The sequence below is a fragment of the Paralichthys olivaceus genome, chromosome 1 (assembly GCF_024713975.1).
Source record: "Paralichthys olivaceus isolate ysfri-2021 chromosome 1, ASM2471397v2, whole genome shotgun sequence".
Lineage (NCBI taxonomy): Eukaryota > Metazoa > Chordata > Actinopteri > Pleuronectiformes > Paralichthyidae > Paralichthys > Paralichthys olivaceus.
In genome coordinates, this window is record NC_091093.1 from 8,851,397 (window position 1) to 8,871,351 (window position 19,955).

General features: G+C 41.2%; 1 protein-coding gene and 1 long non-coding RNA gene across 2 annotated transcripts in view; one reads left to right on the forward strand and one right to left on the reverse strand.

Moving 5' to 3' along the window:
• Positions 1-545: 545 nt before the first annotated feature.
• nkd1 (NKD inhibitor of WNT signaling pathway 1) overlaps positions 546-19,955 on the forward strand; it is a 33,825-nt gene continuing 14,415 nt past the window's right edge. The window contains exons 1-3 of the mRNA XM_020080237.2: positions 546-760; positions 889-921; positions 1,063-1,202. Of these exons, the coding sequence (XP_019935796.1) occupies positions 736-760; positions 889-921; positions 1,063-1,202 (198 nt within the window). The 5' untranslated portion in view covers positions 546-735. The remainder of the gene's footprint in view (positions 761-888; positions 922-1,062; positions 1,203-19,955) is intronic.
• LOC138405364 (uncharacterized) lies at positions 11,103-17,238 on the reverse strand. The gene is made up of 2 exons (XR_011239075.1): positions 13,102-17,238; positions 11,103-11,598 (listed from the first exon to the last, which is right to left on the reverse strand). It is a non-coding gene; the product is annotated as an uncharacterized lncRNA (long non-coding RNA).

The following is a 19,955-nucleotide window of genomic DNA, read 5'->3' on the forward strand; positions in this document are numbered from 1 at the left end:
ACAACCATTTGTTGAAAATCAACAGCAATGAAAATAAAATAGGTGTGAAATTAAAGTACTTTCACAATGTAAACCATGTAATTCATTTGAAAATGACAGCTCATAGGCTGATGTGGGGTATTCAACTAGTCTAATGATAGTAATTAAACATTTTTAAATTAAAGAAAAAATACATATTTAACATAAAATACTTTATTAATCTATTATTGTGCCAGCTTGCTTAAAGAATACAATAACACCACATACAACAGAGTACAGAAGGGTATTAAGTCATGATAAATACATAAGTGAAAATAAAAATATAAAGTGTAAATGGAGTAAATGCAGACCCTGTGACTGATAGAAATAACAACACACATGAAATCACAATAAGTTCCATATAGATAGAACTGAACTGGAAATACACGTGTACTAGCCTGTAGACTTTTGATGTAATAATAATTGTTTTTCCTTTTTCAAAAGTTAACAAAAGTTGGGCATTTATTTTCATAATTTTGGTGTCTCCGTTTATTGTGAAAGAGCTGGCAGGAAGCTGTGTGAGTGTGTGTATGTGCCTGATGACAGTGATCTCTGGATCAAACGCTGTGGTTCCTCCAGTCGCACTGACTGAGCTCAGGCTGCTCTCACGGGTTCTCCTCTGTCTGGATACCTCAGCCCGTCTCCTTCTTCTTTTTACATTTCCTTCTCTGGATTATATTCGTCTGATGGTTTTCAACTACACCTCGATGCATAGAAATGGGTAAACTGCACTCCAAACATGGTGAGCTCCATTTCTCCTCAGAGCAAATCACGGCCACACTTCGTCCCTCTGCCGCCGCGACACTTTCCAGTAACAGTATTTCATTGTTTTCTGTCTGTCTGGTCTTTCTCTGTCTTTTTCTCCCACAGCCGCTATTTGTAAACCGAGGGAGAGTCCCGAAGGTAAGAGCGCCTGTTCGTACCGTGCCTCACTTTTCTCATATGTTCTCTCAGCTTTCACTCCGGACTCTCACCGGAGTCTGAGAGTGTTTCTGAAGATGGACAGACGCAGTTGAGAGTAACGGGGCTCCTCTTTGTTTCCAGGCGACAGTTTCGTAGTGAACGCGTGTTTGGCGCGGAAGGGACTGGACGACTGGCTCGTGAAGCAGAAGTACTACTGCACGAGCTCTCGCCTCGAGCGGCGGGACTGTCACCACAGGGGAAGCTGCGGCTTGACTGCACGGGTGAGTAGCGCGTCTTCCGCGAGCTTCGAGTCCTCCACGGCGAGGCAGCGTACTGGGAAAGGCTTCCCGAAGTGTTGTCTAGTCACGCCGCGGTGCTCGTCCGCATTTCCCCGAAAGAACGAGATGGTTTTGGTGCAGTTTTGCAGGGATGTTGTATAAAACTACGCGGAGGCTCCAGTGTGGTTTACACTCGTAGTCCTGACTAACTTTGTTCAAGCTTTCAAACTTTTACCAGGCGTCTATTCACGTTGGCTGCACTAGTGAGTTGAAGGTTCACTTCCAATAAACTGCATGAGCACAAACTCTTGGAGTGGACTGCATGAACACCAGCTGCTTTCAGACGTGCTCTGAACTCCGGATATTATCCTGAAACTATCAGAAATTGTTGAGAGAAAGCAAATGTCCAAATCAGTTGCTGCCTTCTACGACTTCTCCAGCCTGACCCCTAGTAAAAACTCTGGACCCCTAATTGTTCTTTCTGTTAAGGTGCTTTCAGACATTCTCTAAACTGCAGATTTTCTCCTGAAATTATCGGTAAAGGTTTTATATGAGAACTGTTAATGTCCAAATCAGTTGCTGCGGAGACTCTCTGACGTTTCTCTTGCCAGCCCCTTCATAAAATCTCCAGACACTGCGTTACTGTGTCTGTGAAGCTGCTTCCAGACATGCACTGAACTCTGGATTTTCTCCTGCCAGCTCCTGGGTTAAAACTCCAGAGAAAGCCCAGAATAAGCGAATGTGAGAATACAGCAGGAGATTTTTCAGAGAATTCCCTGCGAGTGAGTGGGCGCATTGAAGACAAGTAGAAAACGCAGACCGAGATGTCAGCTTGGAAAGACAATGAGATTCGGGAGCTTTTGGAAATAATGGTTGACATTGGTGTTGTGATGTAAACAAAAACATGTGATATCTGCATTCAATCTAATGTCATGTCTTCACCTGAATGCTCCAGACATTTTTTTTATGTTGTTGCAAACATATCTCACCCAAACAACCTCCTCCTTTGTTCTTCATATGTGAAAGGCAAACTCAAGTCTGGACCCCATTGCGCTGATGTTTTTTGGATTTCATTTTTGAGAATGGCTTTACAGATTATTTTCATTGTGACAATTTGACAAGATTAATTTGAACTCTCCTTTAGGGGAGACCCTCATCTGGTTGTGTAGGGAACACATGTTGGTATTAAGTGCACCGATCAGAGGGATTTCTACAGGTAACAATAGATCAAGTCTTGAGTTGAAAGCATTGCCGTGTGGCAGACTGGTGACAAGTGCGGATTGTAAATGCTGGGGAGAAGTGTCGGAGGTCATGCTTGTTTTGTATTTTGGCACTGGTGTAAACACTGCGCATTTGTTGTCAAGTGCTGAAATCCTTTGGAACTGCTTCAGAGGAGCCTTAAGCCTCTTTGGTTAGTGATGCCTTCCTCAAAGGCAGAAATGTTTGAGGAATTAGAGCCCATCAAGGAAAAAAAAGAAAATCAGTTCCTCCACCCACAATCCAGCAACTTTGAACAGAAATGCATCTATCTATTGAATACAGCCCAGACTCCAGAAGCTCTTGCATTTTCAACACAGCAGAGCACCTCCTGTGATTTTCTTCAGGTTTCCCTTTAAATTGCTTGACAGCTCCTTAAGCTGCTTGCCATTTTGAAAAAGACTAGAATCCAGTTGGTCTTATTTTCTCTTTCTTTCCCTCTTAATTGCTTTCATAATGACATAACTTTAATTCTTGCATCATGCAGCACCTCGCGTTTTCAGGTCATGTTATACCATCATGTATTTAGACTCATTAACGTGCGAGCAAGACACAACTGCGTTGGCTATTTTGGATTCTTGGGAATATTAGACTTTGGAATGAGGATTTGTCTGCATTCTGGTGAAAAGGAGGCAAACAACAAACTTGAGGAAGTCTTAGGCAATGGAATTATCTTCTGATTATCACCAAAGTCATGTCTAAAGTCCACCGTTGTTTTGTCGTCTGCTGCACAGTGCTCAAGCTTCTGTTTACCTGAAGCGCAGTCGCAGTGTTGCATGGTGGATCTGTAATGAGCAAGGCATAAGTGCTTTAAACCCCTGGCATGAGTTTGTCATTGTCGAGTGTTGGGGGGGTTAGTAGCTGTACATGTTAGGTCCACATGATATTAATATTGCCAATCCTGACATGCCCAAAGCTGCAGCAAACTTCACATAGTAGATGCTGTGTCTGCAGGATACATTTTTTTCAGACTGACTTGATGAGGAACACCAGAAAATATCGATGTATTTTAGAGCGTGTTGATGCTGCTGCAGCAGCAGAAAAGCTACGTGGTCACTTACTTTATGTTTTCAGTGGAATTCATACGCTTAGGGCTTTTACACATTTATATCCACATTATTACCATGCAATTACCAGACATTATAGCCACAAAAACAAACTTTTATTTTTTGTTCCTGGAGGTATTTATGTGCCTCTTTTCCTTATGACTTATTACTGGCCCAGGATATAACAGCAGCCTCCTGTAATTGTTCGATGTTTTAGAACAATTTGGAGTTAAGTTTGTGTAAATAATGTAAGTCTGGGTGGCTAATGACTTTCCTAGCTCGAAGGGAGAACTTATACATGAGAAAAGCTGTTTCCATCATCAATATTTAGATTCTTTGGTTCTAGGAAGTCGATCCAAATTTAAAATGTTTAATTTTGAAGATTAAACCATATATTTGCATCTAGTTGTTTCTTAGGACATATCTGTAAATATCTGATGTCAAGATTTGTATCAGCTCAACACTTGGAGGGTAGAAAAAAAAAAGTACTCATGCTTAAATTGATATTGTAACAATCCAAGACTTTCGCATTCTGCATCTGATTCCTCATTGAAAGAATTTCATGTTGTGTATATTTACACATGCTGTGAATGTTCTGGATACAATAGCCAATTTTCCCTTTTTAACAAGGTGGGTTGTAAAACAAAGACATAAACAAATTGCCAGTTCCCTCACAAGATCCCTAAATATCTGTTGTATTTAGATATTCATTTCAGCAGCAGGATGAGTGATGATCACTGCTAGGGGGAGTATAATGTTTCTGTTCCCCTTTGAATTTTTATCATGCCGTAGATAAATAATTTCATCAAACTGATCATCAGTCAGATAAACATTCTCAATTTATACCCATAAGTTTTGTGTGTGGTGTAAGCTATGTTATTATCCAAACATTTATATAACTTTCAACATTGCAATTTTTCAGATTATGTTTTATTTGTCATTCTGTTGCTTCCTTTTTTAAATATAAATATCACAAAAATTCCATGTTGGATAACTGTTTTACTCCCAAAAATTGCGGTAAAATTAATATTTTTAAATGTATCTGTATTAAAAAAATCTTTGTGCTCTGTGAGAAGGACTTTTAAAGCTTGACCCCACAGTGCCCTCAGATAAAGACAGAGGCTAACATCTTAGGTGAGAGAATGCGAGTTAACTCACTTAGCTTTAAAAGCTGTCTTCATTGTATAGAATACCTGGTGAGACAGTTATTTATATCCGCTGTTCTCTGAGCCCCCCTTCCAGCTGAACTGGGTACCAGGAGAATGAGGGTCGGGTGTCAACAGTGGGGAGTCCACGCTTGGAATTCCTTTGATCCGGCGTTTTTCCATCCTTATTCCCTGTGCTGGTTTTAGGGAAGTCATTGTTTTGCAGAGCTACTCGTATTAGTAGTTTGTCTTCATCAATGGGTTCAGATTGAAATTGTGGTGGAGCAGTTACAGATAGACTGGGACACATAGATGCTCTTGATTGCTTGAGCCTCGTCTACACTACTGCAGATGTTGTTTGTTTTTTAACACAACCTTTTTACAAAGTATCTCGTCTAGACGAGAACACATTTACTACAAACACTCATGCCATGCTGGGCCAGTAGGTGGCCATAAAGTCAATCAACGATCTTTCAAATACCAAAGAAGAAAGCTTTGGTCCAAGCAATATTGGGCGAGGCAGATGCCTATGAACGCCAGTAATGTCGTGCAGTGAATCTAAATTTAGCTGTAAATTTGTTAAAAGACTGAGCAGTGTGAACCAAATTGAGAGAAACGTGTACATAGTACATAGTCATTGTTTGTTTAGCCAAATAACTGTATTACTGTGGACAGGACGTAAATTATATTCCATGCAGACCCTGTACCCATTCATGAGTTGTGTCGTCAGATGCAGTGTTCAGTGACTGAGAGAGTGAGTGAGTGGTGTGGGCAGGTGGATCTGTGGGTCTGAGTTCCAGGTCATGTGAGCCTGGGCACACTTTCTCCCATGTGTACAGCATGGTGTCTACACCTACCCATTAATTTGATATGTTATGTGCACCCTGTAGAATTATGTTGCTGACATAGATGCTGATAGGGCCACAGACTGGGGAGTTCAAATTTCTGGTGGCAAGTTTTTGAGGTGGCCTGTCTTGGCATGGGATGAAAAAGAGGTATTATGTTTGTCACATGTCATTCCTAACTTCATAAATAATCAGCTTTGATGGTTATTTCTCACAAAGTAATCATGTTCTGTTCTTAAATCCCTTTCCCCCCTCCTCTTATCCTCCCCTCTCCTCCCTTCTTCCCTTCTAGCCTCCATCTGTTTCTTGCGTTTGCCCTGTGGCCGTGTGTTGTTGAATCTGCATTTGAAGTGTGGGCAACGCATTGAGGTGTTTGTTGTGACATTGATGGCTCCTCCTCCGCTGTGAAGCCCTACCCTTTGTGTAGTAAAAGCGACCCCTCCACCTCCAGTCCTCCCAAGCTGCCGCTCTGACAATTCCAAAGCGCCCATTTCTTTCTTCAACTTCCATCAACTTATATGGAACGTAGACAAAAAGCAAAAGGTGTGTCTAACGACAGAATGCAACTCAAAAGCAAATCACAGTGGAACCTCTGCCCCCAACGCCATTGTCTCGCAGTCGGTTGCCAGCTCTTTGATTTTGTTAAGTTTTCTATAAAAGTAGAGAGGGTTTATTTGAAAGTAGGCCTAAAGCTTTAAAACACATTCCCTCAGCCTCCAAGTCTGATAAAAGACATGGCAGGTTTTGCACCCCGTTGATTTTTTATTTTTTTTGCTTCAGCTGTTTTGTTTTTTCTCTCTTTGCCGTTTTCACAAAGCAAAGGCCCTTACCTAGAAGCTGAAAGCACCTTACAAATGCAGACTCTTCTTCCTCTTTCTCTCCGTCTTTCTGTCTTCTCCCTATGCGTTTTCTTTTCCCACCGGCTGGCCTCTTGTGCGTGCTGCGTGACGTATGCCCCTCTCCCACCGGGCTCTACCCCCTCTGTGCTCCCAAGGGACCAAGGGCCTGTTGTTGCTCTTTGAAGAGGCTGGGAGAAAAGTTTGGACCCACACTCTAAAGAGAAGAAAAGCCGTAGCCTTTGGGGAGGAGGGGTAGCACCTGGCCATAGAAGGGCTCTGTGTTTTTTTTCTTCTTTCCCATGAGAAGATGGAGTTGAAGTCTTGGGCTGATGTCAGTATAGCTTGGGGACTGGGAGGTTTGAGGACATGCAGGTGGCTTTAATGTCACATCCGGCATCGTGTGTCACATAGATTATTAAAAGCTGGAGGAGTTTGTCCTGTGTGACAAAGCAGTGGCTGTGAATGGTTCCTTCAAGAAAGGATTTCTGTGAATGTTGTTCAGAGAAGATCCAGACCGATACTGGATAATTGGGGCCAAAACTGAAGGAAGTAAAACATTCCAACATTGGTATATCAATTCCTATGTATGTATTTATGTGTATAATAATTTTGTTCCCCTGCTGCGGGTGAAAGGAAATTGGCTAGTAACTGCCTGGTAGTATTTGGGACAAACATACTCTCTCGTTGTATAATATTTATCCATTTATGCTTTTTCACTATTTATAAATTACCCCAGGCATATTTTTTATGCCATTTTGTTTATGTAAAAAAGTTTTTATGATGTCACATCAGTATCCAGCCATCCATCTATCCATCTATCCTTGAGGATCACAAAGGTGGGGGTGGGTTGGGTGGGGGGCATTAAATGACAGGTGGGGTGAGCCCTGGGCAGGTCACCAGCAGATCTAGGCAAAAACTGGCTGATATATGGTCAGGCTCTAGTTAAGAGTAGGGTAAAGCTCTAGTAGCATGAATATATCTGATCACTTTTCTCTTTTCTGTGCCAATGTTTCCCTCTGTCAATGATCTGATTTTATTGATAAACACAGTATTGGATTTATCTTGTATAGTTACAGTGGTCTCTCTACCACTATCTTTTAAGTTAATAAAAACACTCCTTATTTTAGATAATAGTGTGATTACAAATTAAACAGTGTCTTTGGTGTTTTCATTGTGCGTGAAGTGGTGCTCACGAATGTGCACATCTGTACATGCATGTGCATGTAAGTATGCTGTATGTCTGCAGTCAGCTGTTCGGATGCACGCCAGAGATGAAAGGCTTGTGCGAGAATGTGCTCTGAATCTCAGGGGATTAGCAGCTGAGATTGTGCTTTGTTTCCCCAAAATATACACTCAATTTGGAGCAACGGATAGCTGTTGATCAAAGAGTCTTTCACCACCCCTTCCACGCTTACATTTAGGCTGCAGGGTTTTGTTCCACAGTTGAGGGTGGCATTTATTAAAAACATTCTAAGGGATAGTTTGGTTTTTAGAGGATGTATATAGTTGCTGTCAGTTTACCCTATTTTTGAAACTTGACCCAGATTTAAATTGCTTCCAAGTGATAAGCATGTGCCTAGTAATACTATAAATAGTGTGAAAAACCATCTAAATAAGTTTGTCTAAATGACATCATCATCTTTGCAGCAATGCTCACATATCTCAACCCTTTTGATCTGGGTCAATATGTCTGAGACACAAATTCCTGTTGAAAAGCATCACGAAAGTGTTTCCTCATGGAAGGAGAGTAATTAAATGATACATATTTAAATTAATAATGGTTTAATGGTTAATATGTTTGATCAAGGACCGACGAAGGGTGCAAATTTAATGTAATAAATCTAATAGATAAATACTAATCTAAATGAGAAAAAAATGTAAAGGTGCAGTGTGTAAAATTTAGTGATATCGAATGTTGAAATTTCATGTTGCAGCTGAACACCCCTCATCTCAACCCTCCTGTGGAGCCTTCAGTTGTCATAAAAACTCAAAAGGTGTTTAGTTTGTCCAGTCTGGTCTACTATAAAAAACATGGCAGCCTCTGCAGAGAGGACCCCCTCGATGTAAGTATAAAGTATTTAAATATAAAGGGACTTTTCTGGGGTAAAGAAAACAACAATTCATACAATTTAGATGAAATGAACTAGTGAAAACAGCATGAGGATTATTCTACATAAAATTTTTGCCAATAGTTCCCTTTCACCTAAATCTTACACACTGGCCCTTAAAATTGTTCAAGTAGAGTTAGAGTTAACTACACTGAACAGGCAATGGTTGTATCATTTATTGTATAGACTGATAAATCATATTTTAATCGTCAATGCTATATGAACATGCACAATAAACGAATCCCAATTGGCTGCCTGAAACGCTGTGACGCTCTGGGAGGAACTCTAGGTGACTTACTCCTGTGGTGGCGCTGAGCTCCTCTGAGCTTTCTGTGGGAGCTTGGTGCCCATTTTATCACCCACTTTAAAGGCTCTGCTGAAGTGGGTGTTTAAGTGTTTAAACCCTGAATAATTCTCTCTTGTTTGTTTATCAGGTTCCCCCGCGGGTTGAGCTATGGCCTGTGCAGCAAGTGCTGAATAATTTGACTGAGCACTCAGAGTGGCTCTCAAATAGAATGAGACAACATCTGCATAAAACTGCTATTAAGCTCTCATGAGAATGTGCACATGCACAAAAGCGTGCATGTTCTCTCATGGTCCATGAAGCACACAGGCCCCACAAATATACATACCCACATTACCCATTTGTTTACTCTAATATGTGAATCCATTTATCACTGCTAGCAGACACAGGGTCCCAGCGTGGTTCCCTTCCACTTGTTTTTCTTACAAACTAGAAGTAGGGAAAAGCCAGTGATGGACTCCACAGCTTCCTTGGGCCCTGCTGTTGTATTTATTCTCCTTGTGTTGTAGAGCTTTGGTGACCGGGGCTCGTAGGCCACCTGAGGTAGAGGGAATAGAGGAAGTGGATTTAGGTAAACAAAGTTGGGAGAGCATTGTGCCTCCCACAGACAGAGGTTCCAGGGCTCTTCAGCTCTTCCTGTGGCGCCAGGGCTGGAGGAGGTCTGGATTGTGTGTTCGGGGATGTTTTTGGTGGAAGGAAAGCTAAACAGAGGAGCGGCCCTGCTGAAAGGAAAGATGCCCTCCCCTGATGTGTTTATGCTCCACAGGTGCCGCAACCCAAAGAGGACCTCACCCGGTAGACTCTCAATGATGCAGGCCAACCTTGTCCTCCCCTAAGAGCCATTTGCCCTGTCCGTCGAACCCACACTCTCCCCACTATGCTTGCTCGAGTTTGGGAGGAAAACAGCTTCTTTGGACTGAAGTCTTTAGAAGACTGCAAATTAGCATTATGCTCCCTAAGGCTCACAAAAAACACTTTAAAATGTGACCGAGTTTTACATGTGAATGTATTTCCATTTGAACTTTATGTTCACTTATATTGACGACATAAGACAATACAATAGAACTGCAAAATAAATTAAAGTTACAAGATTGTTGAGTAAATTCAGGGAGACTAAATGGACAGAACATGTATGGCTTAGCTTTTTCAAAAATATTTTTGATATGTTAATCTGTGACTAAGCACTGGTAGTAGCATTTAGTTGCAGTTTACTCAATCACAAGTTCATTATAGTGAGCGGTGACACAAGCCGCTAATTCCAGTCAGCTATGAATAGAAAGGCTCTGGCACCAGCATAGTTGTATATAGTAGTTGAAGTGTCTATTTCGGCTGCTATGTTTACTTGCTAAGTTGAAACACTCACTGTAATTATAGAGATTTTAGTTCCACAGTTTAAAGGTCAGATGTGAGGGATGTTTAGAGGTAGTGGCTTGTGGCTGGCAGGAAGTCTGCTCCAAACATGATGTGCGCGTGTGTGTATAGGGGAGTGTATGGATATGTTTGTGCACAGGCACAGAGGACGAATGGCCACCTTGGTGTGAGGTCAGTTCCATCTGGTCAACATGCACGCGTTAGAGGTTTTCTTAACAGCCACCTGTCACATGGAGCTCTGCTGTTGATAGCAGTTACAAGGTTTAGTAACCAGCTTTGAATAAATATAACTGACCATGTCATTTAGATGAGTTGTCGTAATCTGAATCCAAAGATAAGATTTTACGTCATGTCCTCATCTACAGTTTCTCTTTCACCATGTGTATTTTGGTTTGACTGAATACGCACTGCACTCCAAGTGTAGCCCTAATAAATCAGATTCCACAGATCAATGTGATTTTAGAGTGAAAACCATTATCTGCATTCCATGTTTTAAACTACTGTGTCCTAGCTGCATCAGATGATAAAAACCACATTACAGAGGAAACTTTAGTCCTAAACTGATTTGTCCTCCAGAGGAAGGTTTTTTAGGTAGCACAATCTTTTGAGTTTTTGAAACACAACTGAATATCAAGTAATTTACCAGCATGAATATACTGTATAATATTTTAGAATGAGATCCTTTATGCTGTAGCAAGTGACATGATGAGCTCCAGAGAAGTTTCCTCTCATTTGGCTGTGGAAAAAGGTTGAAGTGCCTGTCACTTTCTTGCTGCCCTCGAAGTAGACTTCCCGACTATAACGCTGTTCCTCCCACACTTTCGAGCACTTGAGATTGGCGTCTAAAGCCACCCAGACGACTAAAGCACTGTCTCTCCTCAAAGAGAGCTTTGGCTAATTGCTAAGACCCTCTAGACATAGTGTAGCACACTCAGTGTTAAAACATAACACTTGGATCCTTAAGTAGGGAAGCAGGCATGCTGTCAACCATGTGTGTTGAATGTTTAATCCATCCTATTTTTGCAGAAAAGACTGACACAAATGCACACACTTTGTAAGCCCATGTTAAGTCAGCTGGACTGCTCTGCCATTTTTGCCAAGGGAGTTAAAGGTTTCAAAGTGAACTAACTTCCTACATGAATGGTGAGATATTCTGTTGCTGCCCCACAAGCTTTTGGCGATGAGGTGTATCATTTTGACTCTCTCTCTCTCTCTTCTTCTCATTTTTTGGAACTGAGCTCTACTCTGAATTCAGAGGGCCATAATGCTGTGATTTGTCACTCTTGGCAGGCAGAGACTACCTGTAAATCAAGGCCAAGTGAAAGGCTGTTTCCATTCCCTCCTAGTCAATAGCTTCCTCTTGGGAATGCAATGTCCCAAGTTGATTGTGTTGATTGAGTTCATTGGCTGGTGGAGAAAGTAGCAGCCCACGTGGATTTGTCCCTTTGAGCCTGACGACCAGTCCAGGCACCTGGTAGGTAGGCCTGTGTAATATGCAACAGTTAATTTAAAAATTAATCGAACTTAATTTTAGATAAATCTCTCTCACCTCTTTCTTTTCCTCTACTTCCTCTCTCTTTCCTTCTTGTCTCGACCACATTACTCACCACATTACTCAATTTCCTCCATCTTTTCAAATCAAAGGTACTCCACATTGAACAGCCCATACATGACAAAAACATTGGTAGCCACATCAACCAATAAAAATGACAATAAGGTAACGATAATTAGCAGCAACTACCTGCACACCTTGCAAATCTTCTGCACAATCTGTTATCTGTTACACATATTGTCATATTGCACATCTTTTTATGTGTATTTATGTTTTACTTTTATGGTCATATATTTAATGTTTTTATATAGTTTTGTACTACAGTACTTAATTTGCATTTAGCTTTCTCCCTATTTTCCGATACATTCCTTGAATGTTGAAAACCCACTTGGCAATAAATCTGATTGTGATTGTAATTTAGAAGTAGTGTTAGTCTCATGCATGGTAAAGATTACAGTAGTGTCAACAGCAATGGTGTTTGCAAACCATGGCTGACACACATCTTTTTCATGAATAGGATAAAGTTGTCTGAACATTTGTCTGAAAACATTCCTGAATGTGGCCTAATGTTTCTCTCATTGAAAATGAAAGCACTCTAAGCAATTGGTTAAATTGCTGTAGGGGTGATCATGCAGTTTGACTCTTGATCTTGACACCCTGTATCCTCTCCTGCTCCTCCTCTCTGACGAGATAAGGCTTTGATAAACAGTGTGGTAAAAGTTAATTGCTGCGATAACATATTTTTTCAAAAGATAATAAATGCTGTTACCTTGAGTAACAGGTAAGTTTTAGTGCTCAAGGGGCTGGCTGGTTGTAAAAGCTTATCCTCGCAGGTGTAAAAGTTTTTTAAATAGGTCATTAAAGTGTTGGCCAACTTCACACATAAAACACAAAAAGGGTAAGGGGGAGGGAGATTACTTCAGATCAGCATGTTTCTGAAGCACAGAGATGAAGGCTGTAAATCTCTGCTAATATTCCACTGAGCCTTTCAGGAGGCAGCCTTTGATGTGGGTGAGGTAATGTGACCAGCAGTGTTTGCAATGTAAATCTGACGTTGAGAAATGACTGCTGTCTGTGCACAAGTGCATCAGTCCACAAAAGGAAGACAAGAAAATTCACACATTTACATCAATGTGTTGTTCTAAGTCTCTGATCTAGCAACGCAAGAGTGTTAATTTACTCAGCAACACAGTGTAATTTGACTTAATATTTAGTGCACAGAGTGAAATTGCCTCTCATGCAAGCGTTAACATCAACTTCTGTAAAGTTTTTGTGGTCTGTTTGTGTGTGTGTGTGGAGAATCTCTGCATGACCTGTGTCATGGACTGAAGTTCACACAGTAAGCCCTCTGGCATGCGCAGCTTTCTCAACCCCTCCAGTCTTGGTGTTGCTGACGATGCACACTTTAATCATAGAGCCGCTTCCTCCAACCTACCTGGTGATGGATCCCAACTCTGTGGCTATAATTTCCTTCCTGGGGTGCAGGAAGAGGAGTGGGTGTGCCGTGACTGAGAGGTGTCAGACATGGGGCCGCAATGTCTGCACAGAAGGTGTCCGTCTTTGATTCTCCCCGAGAGATGTCAAACCCCCTTTTTTCCAGCAATTGTTTAAGGATTGCTAATCCAGTTGTGTGTCCTCTCAAATGATTGGTCTTCAAGGTAGAAAGTCAAGGTAGACAAAGTGGTTGAGATGCAGAAAACTTAAGTGGACATTTGCAGCCTACATGTGGTTTCAAAGTTGGTTATTGCAACCACTTGATAATATCTGCTCATTTGATCAATCAAACCCCCCAAATTGTTTCTTTTTTGCTGAGTGCACTTAATAAAAATGAAAATAAAATTTGCAGTAAATGTACAGTAAAACGGCTCAGATTAACATCATCCACCAGGTAGTGTATGTTATGTTAATGGTTCATGTGAGGGGCTCGACATCAAAGGGTTTACAATCTGTGACCTCGAGAAAGGCGTTGAATTTCTTATCAAAGGCTTTAAAAACACAGCAGATTTGACTTCCTCTTTGCGCTGCAGCCGTCTCATGAGATCAGTTTTATCCATTTGCTCTCTTTGTTGTGAAGCTCTGACATTGTATACTAGCAAACATCTGTTCCACCAGAGCAAAGTCAAATAACTACCTCAGTGTATCATGTGATGATGATGAGTATGATAATGATGATGATAGGCCTATTGGTCTCTTTGTAAAGCGATACAAATTCATCTTGTTTGGCTAGAGTGAAATGCAGAGACGTTAATTTACCATGGCTTTCAGTTTGTAGGTGTTGTCTCAAAATTGGCCCCATCACCCCTCCTCGGTAAATTAGAGCGTCTCGCTTCAGCTCAGCTTTGCTACATGATTATCTGAGATCTTTATTTCATGTGTGAAAACTGATCCCCTTTGAAGCTCCACTCAGAGGCAGCGTGGCGCTTCACTACCTCACATCAACACCCTCTATCTTGGCTCCATCTCTAGGCGTCATGTTTTACTGCTACGTGGTGCTTTGAATGAGGCTGTTTAATGTCGCTAGAAGGTGAAAGAAGTGCAAAAGACTGGGGCCAGGGTTTAAACTGCCATCTGATGATGACTGGTGGTCCGTTCCAGCAGCAGCAGCAGCACCACCACATATTGCAGGACAGGCGCTGCACCAGATTCTAGGAGTTGTGCTGTTCGGCTCTTTTGAAAATGCCTCCAGTGTATCTCAGTTTACTCTTTGGAATGATAGAGGGGGATGGGTATTTCCTCTCTTGAGGTCCTCTGTGAGTAATTCTATGCCTTTAAGCTAATCTGCAGCTCCAAATTTTTTTAGTTTTTGTTTTATTTCTCAGTTTTCAACACTAGAGCCTTTGAAAATCCCCATGCTATACAGCTGTTTTTCTCCATAACTTATTCATAAACATTAATTAATGGCTGTAAATATGTGGGACAAAGTACAAATACATGTTGTAGTACATCTTAACATACCTGGTACAAGGACAGCCTTGCAATGTCCCTTTGAATTTTATCATATGGCCTGTATCAGTCTATATGCACATATGCTGATCCTGGCCTGCTGTGTGAAGATTATGTCACAAGTAGGGATCTTACGATATGAAACTGCAGATATCATAAAATTGGTTAATCGCAACATCCCTAGTCACGAGTGAGCACAACCACTTTACACTTTTCAGTTGATATGGCTGTCGGCAACCTCAGCTATCTTCAGTTTAAAAATTTCAGTGGAACCAGTGGTACCACCACTATTCCCAACATCCCCCCTTATCTCTGTCACTCCTCTTGTCTTCCCTTGCATTTGGCTAAAGGCCCTTCAAATGTGCTTGGCTTCCCACTTCATGTCAGCACCCCTGCTCTGAACATCGCAGTCCTGAAGGTGATTCCTTGCGGCGGGTGGAGAACGAAAGAGGAGGCACCCAGCCGCAGTCCTAATGAGATTTTTCCTGGGTTTTGATGAAGTGCCAGTGGTGCTGCCATTGCTCTAGAGGCCTGCCCCCACTGAGCCCTGGCGCTCGATCAGGGGGAGCTGTCGTCGGCCACATAAATTGTCAGCCTGTGTGGTGGGTCGTGGAGGCGAACAGCACAGAGACCAAAAGGCCTTGTGGGACTTTCCCACAATCACATACAAGTACATATTACTTACACTTTAATGTACCCTTTTGCTTTCAAATAGTCACAGAAAGAAAATTGGCCCAGTGGGTCCATGTCTGCTGTGCCATGGTAAGGATGATGCTAGAGGCATCTTTTCTCTCTTTTCTGTCTCAACTTACCAAGTAGGATCTGTGCCAGCATGTGCTCACTGTCTTTCTTACTTACAATATGAAGTCTGTAATGCAAAATTCAGTGGCAGAAGCTGAAATCATTTTAACCTTATTATATCCAGGGCAGGCTGGTTGAGCACTGTCACTTTTCAGCTGCACCCTGCTCTAAAATAGTTCAGGATGTACTCAGTCAATGTTTTATTCATCCCTATTCACGCTGATCAAGGGATCAGTTGGGTCATTTAACATTATCTCACCATTTTTAAGACAAATGTTATGGTTGAAACTGTTGAAGAGGTTATCTCCCCTCTCAGAACGGACTAACTTTGTTGATGTAAAGCCACGAATACAGCTCTCACATCTACACTGGATGTGAGGGGGTTCAGTGGTTAGATGAAGTCAAAATAGTTTTTAACTAAGACATAATGTTTTTCAGTAATTAATACATATCCATAGACTTTATCTTTGGGATGTATGTTTCGAGATGTAAGGCTGTATATGTAGCAATGCTTTTGTTGGAGATATTTCTTTAAGGTGTTAATAACAGTTCTATTTCAATTAATATTAAATGCTATCCAAACATATACTCTTCTGTGCATTCATTTTGGCATAATAACAAAAAGGCACTCAGTAGAGCGCATATCTCCAGCCAGGCCCAACAGTCCCTTTAAATTTAATCAAGCTGCACCAGATTTCACACACTTATAGACATTGGTTCCCTTAATGTGCTTCATTATGAATTATATAATGGTTAAAATTTTGAAAAAAGCCCTATCTTAGAGTGTTAACAAAAGTGAAACAATTATGTATCTGCCCCCTGATCCAGAGCTGCACAAGTTTTATGGAAATCAGTTCTGTTATTTTAGTGTAATCTTGCTTACAAACCAACCAAGCACACAGACAACCAGTGAAAACATAGATTCACATAGATACAAAGAATCGCTAACTCAAATGTGTAAACTGTATGTTCTTTAATTCTCCACCATAGTGGTTAATCAAATAAGTTTATAATAGTTAACAAGAATCAGAACAAACACTGGTGTTGAATTGGTATCCCTCTGCTGATGGTTTCAGTAGAAATTTTAACGAATTGGTCTGTACTCTTAAAAAATAACTTGATATAGTGTTTTTCAGTAAATATTATTATTCTCAAATATGCTAATCTGTCTTTGGGATACCCATTTGCATAAAATCTTGAATAGATCTGGTTTGCCAAATGATTCCAATGGCCAACCCAAACAGACCCTCAGTCCGGTGAGTGATGTAGGTAGGATGTTGTAATGGTGCAGGCACAGTGTGTTCTGTGTTGTAGTCCAATAATAAATCACTTTCTGTTGAGGTGCTCAAACAACTTTAAAACACACAGGGGCCATACAATCCCTTGTCTGAGAGGCTCAGGAGAAGCTTTGATGGACCTGGCTGCTGCTGAAAGAAAAAAGCTTCTTGCTCTGCTTGCCACAGAACATTTAACATCATGTCTGGAAATTTTTTTTAGCTCATCCCAAGTGCATCAGGGAGATGGTTGTTTGTACCCTGAAGCCAGCACCTGACCGAGTCCTGCAAAGATGAGGAAAAGTGACACCTTTGCTGAAGCTACAGAGATAAACTGGAGCAAAACACTGACACTTTAACAGCCAGTGTACTGCAGAGTTAATCAGTAGTCCCTATGAATCACATAGTTAATAGTGCTGATAGTTGCTGCAGAGAAGCTTGCTACCTCACGTTTTCCTTGTTAGCTCAGTAGTTGAGCCATTGGGGGGTGGGGTAACTTCTCCAATGGCTTAAAATGCTCTCCCACAGTGACCTCTGACCCTTGAGTTAGTAAGGGTTCCAAGAGAAGCTCACTATTGAGTCATTGCTTGACCAAAGGGGGATTGATGGCTCTTTTGTTCCTGCAGTTTTACATACATATATAGCTGGTCGTTGTGCCTGCATACCATATGGTCCAGAAACTAATGAGACCCTATGTCCTCATCGATAGTGAATCTGAATGCTCAGGTCCAACTCTTTGGGAGTGTTGCAACTGTAAAGTCTCATTCCTCATTACTTGAGGAATCATGTTCGAGAGGGGTGACCAGCATCACAGTTTTGGACAAAATCCACATTGAGTCGTTTGATCTCAAGTCAGACTAAGTGGAGAGTTTAAGGATTTTACATGGTACATCCTCTGTAGTTTAACAAACTAGACTTTTACATACAGTCACTGCACAGATTCTACTCCTCACTGTTACTACAACTGCTGCATCTGTCACTTTCTGTTCAGCTGTACAAAGAAATTCCATCTAGTATTCCAATTTGTCAACACCCCATCATATTACAATACTTGGTGCTTTTTTTAAGCACAAAATTATTTTGACTCTTCACTACTTGGTTGTGTCTGTGTAAGTCAAAAAAAATAAAAAATCCTTTATTAGTCCCATATTGAAAACATTTGCAGGTTATAGGAAAATCTCGAACCAGATATGGTGTCACTTTTGAGAGCTTATTGAGAAAGATGTTATACTATACCTAGATTTATTAACATGCCATTTATTCCCTATTAGTTAAATATAAAATGTGTTTTTATAAATTTTAGACTATTCGGTATAAGTCTAAAAGAGAAGAAAACACTCAGTGCACTCACATTTGAGCACCTTTACCTTCCACAAAGTTGAGTGGAAGTCTATCTTGTGCTTAGCTACTGTATGTGATCTCAGTGTCTGTAGATTGATAATAACTTTTGTGTGGCTGACGTGGTTTACCAGGTCTGCTGTTTTCACTGATGGAATTGGGCTACTTGAAATAATAAATGTATACATAAATACTACTGATTCCACATCAGCATGTACACACATGCCAACATGCCTCCCTTGCGCACGTGTACACACAAAATGTGCTATAATAGTCTCTGCTGCCCAGCACCCACAAAAACATATGTGTGTGTGTGTGTGCGTGTGTGTGTGAGTGACCCCCGTATACTAATAATACAGTTCACATTCACCACCACAGACAACAACCAATTAGCAAATTCCTCTTCACCCCTCTTCTTGTGTTCTTGGCGGACCACTCAATAATTTTCATTCATCAAAAAACTAAAAATGCATTCAAGTTTTTTATTATTCGTTTTTGTGTGTGCATTTGTGTCTCTGTGCGTAATGATATGGAATTTTGATTGTGGAAGCATTTTATTTTTCTATGGGGCATTATGAAAACAGGCCAGTCTTAATGTCTAATTTACAGGCACTCAGTTATGTGGGTCAGACCCGTGACTGTGACCTATCTGAATGGGTCACGCAACCCTCCTTTGTGGACCTCCTCCATATCTAGGAGAACTCAAGTTGGAGACAGCCAGTGTGTAGATGGACAGAAGGAGAGAAAACATGATTAAACTTTACTGTAAACCACTGAAATAAGGCTTTCTGATTATCAAAACCAAAAACATCAGTTTAACAAGAGTGTATTTTTAATTGCTATTATTGATTTTCTTTCAATATATTAGTCATCTTAAAAAATATGGGGCGGAGGCTGAAGCACTAATAAATAATTTTCATAATTCCACAGAAAGCTGAAAAGTACCACAAATCCTACAAAGCAAGACCTGTAGAAGTAACCATCTTCTATTTTTAATATACATGAATGAATCCCTTTTGGGGGTTGGTGTTCACTGATGCACAGCTCATTCATGATGGTCTGGCACCTGGGTGGTGTGCACGTGTACTGTAGTTCCATGGTTGTCTCTTTTCTTCTTGATTTTTTACTCTGCATTCTGCAGAGTTGTGTGATTGCGATTCCATGACATTACAGTGGCCATGGTAATTCTGCAGTTTGATGATGATTTTAATGGAAAGACACTTGCATTCTGTTCACAGTAGCTACTTTCAGATTTCCACTGAACTCCACAGATACTATATATCTGTATTTTTTTCGGAGGAGATGCATGTGTGAACACAAATTCCTGAGTAAGCGGCCCTGCAGTTTCTGCAGACTTTGTATGCCTGGCTCTCTAGTATAAAGTCTGTAGAAATCCAGGAGAATTCCATGTATAACAACAGCAGGAGATAGTGAGTGGGGGGGGGGGGGGGGGGGTTGATGATACTTCTAACACGCTACAGATGCAAAAATTAAAAATGTCGCTCCTGGTCTCTGACTGCTGCACCCGGCTGCTCCACCTCTCGTCTGAATAATGCAGGGGATTGTTGCTATTGTGAACTTGTCTGGGCAGTGGCCCTCCCAATGTGTTGTGCATGTGTGAAAGACAAACTGCAGGTAAACTCCGCAGCCAGTTTTTTGCATTTTAGCCACAGGTCATGTCTAAAAACAGCGAGAGAAACTACCGATGACACTTTTATCATATGAAAGCTGAGCAGTGTCAGACCTGCAATAAAAGCTTTGCCGAAATGTGTGATGACCTGTTCAAACCTACAACAAACACAGGTTTATCCCTGCTTTAGCCAGTCAGTCAGTCCTGTGATCTGCTGTATTCTCTTCCTGAGGCCACCCACAGTGATGCAGCCTGGCTGCCACTAGTGTGAGGAGGATCACACCATCTGACCTTCTACGTCTC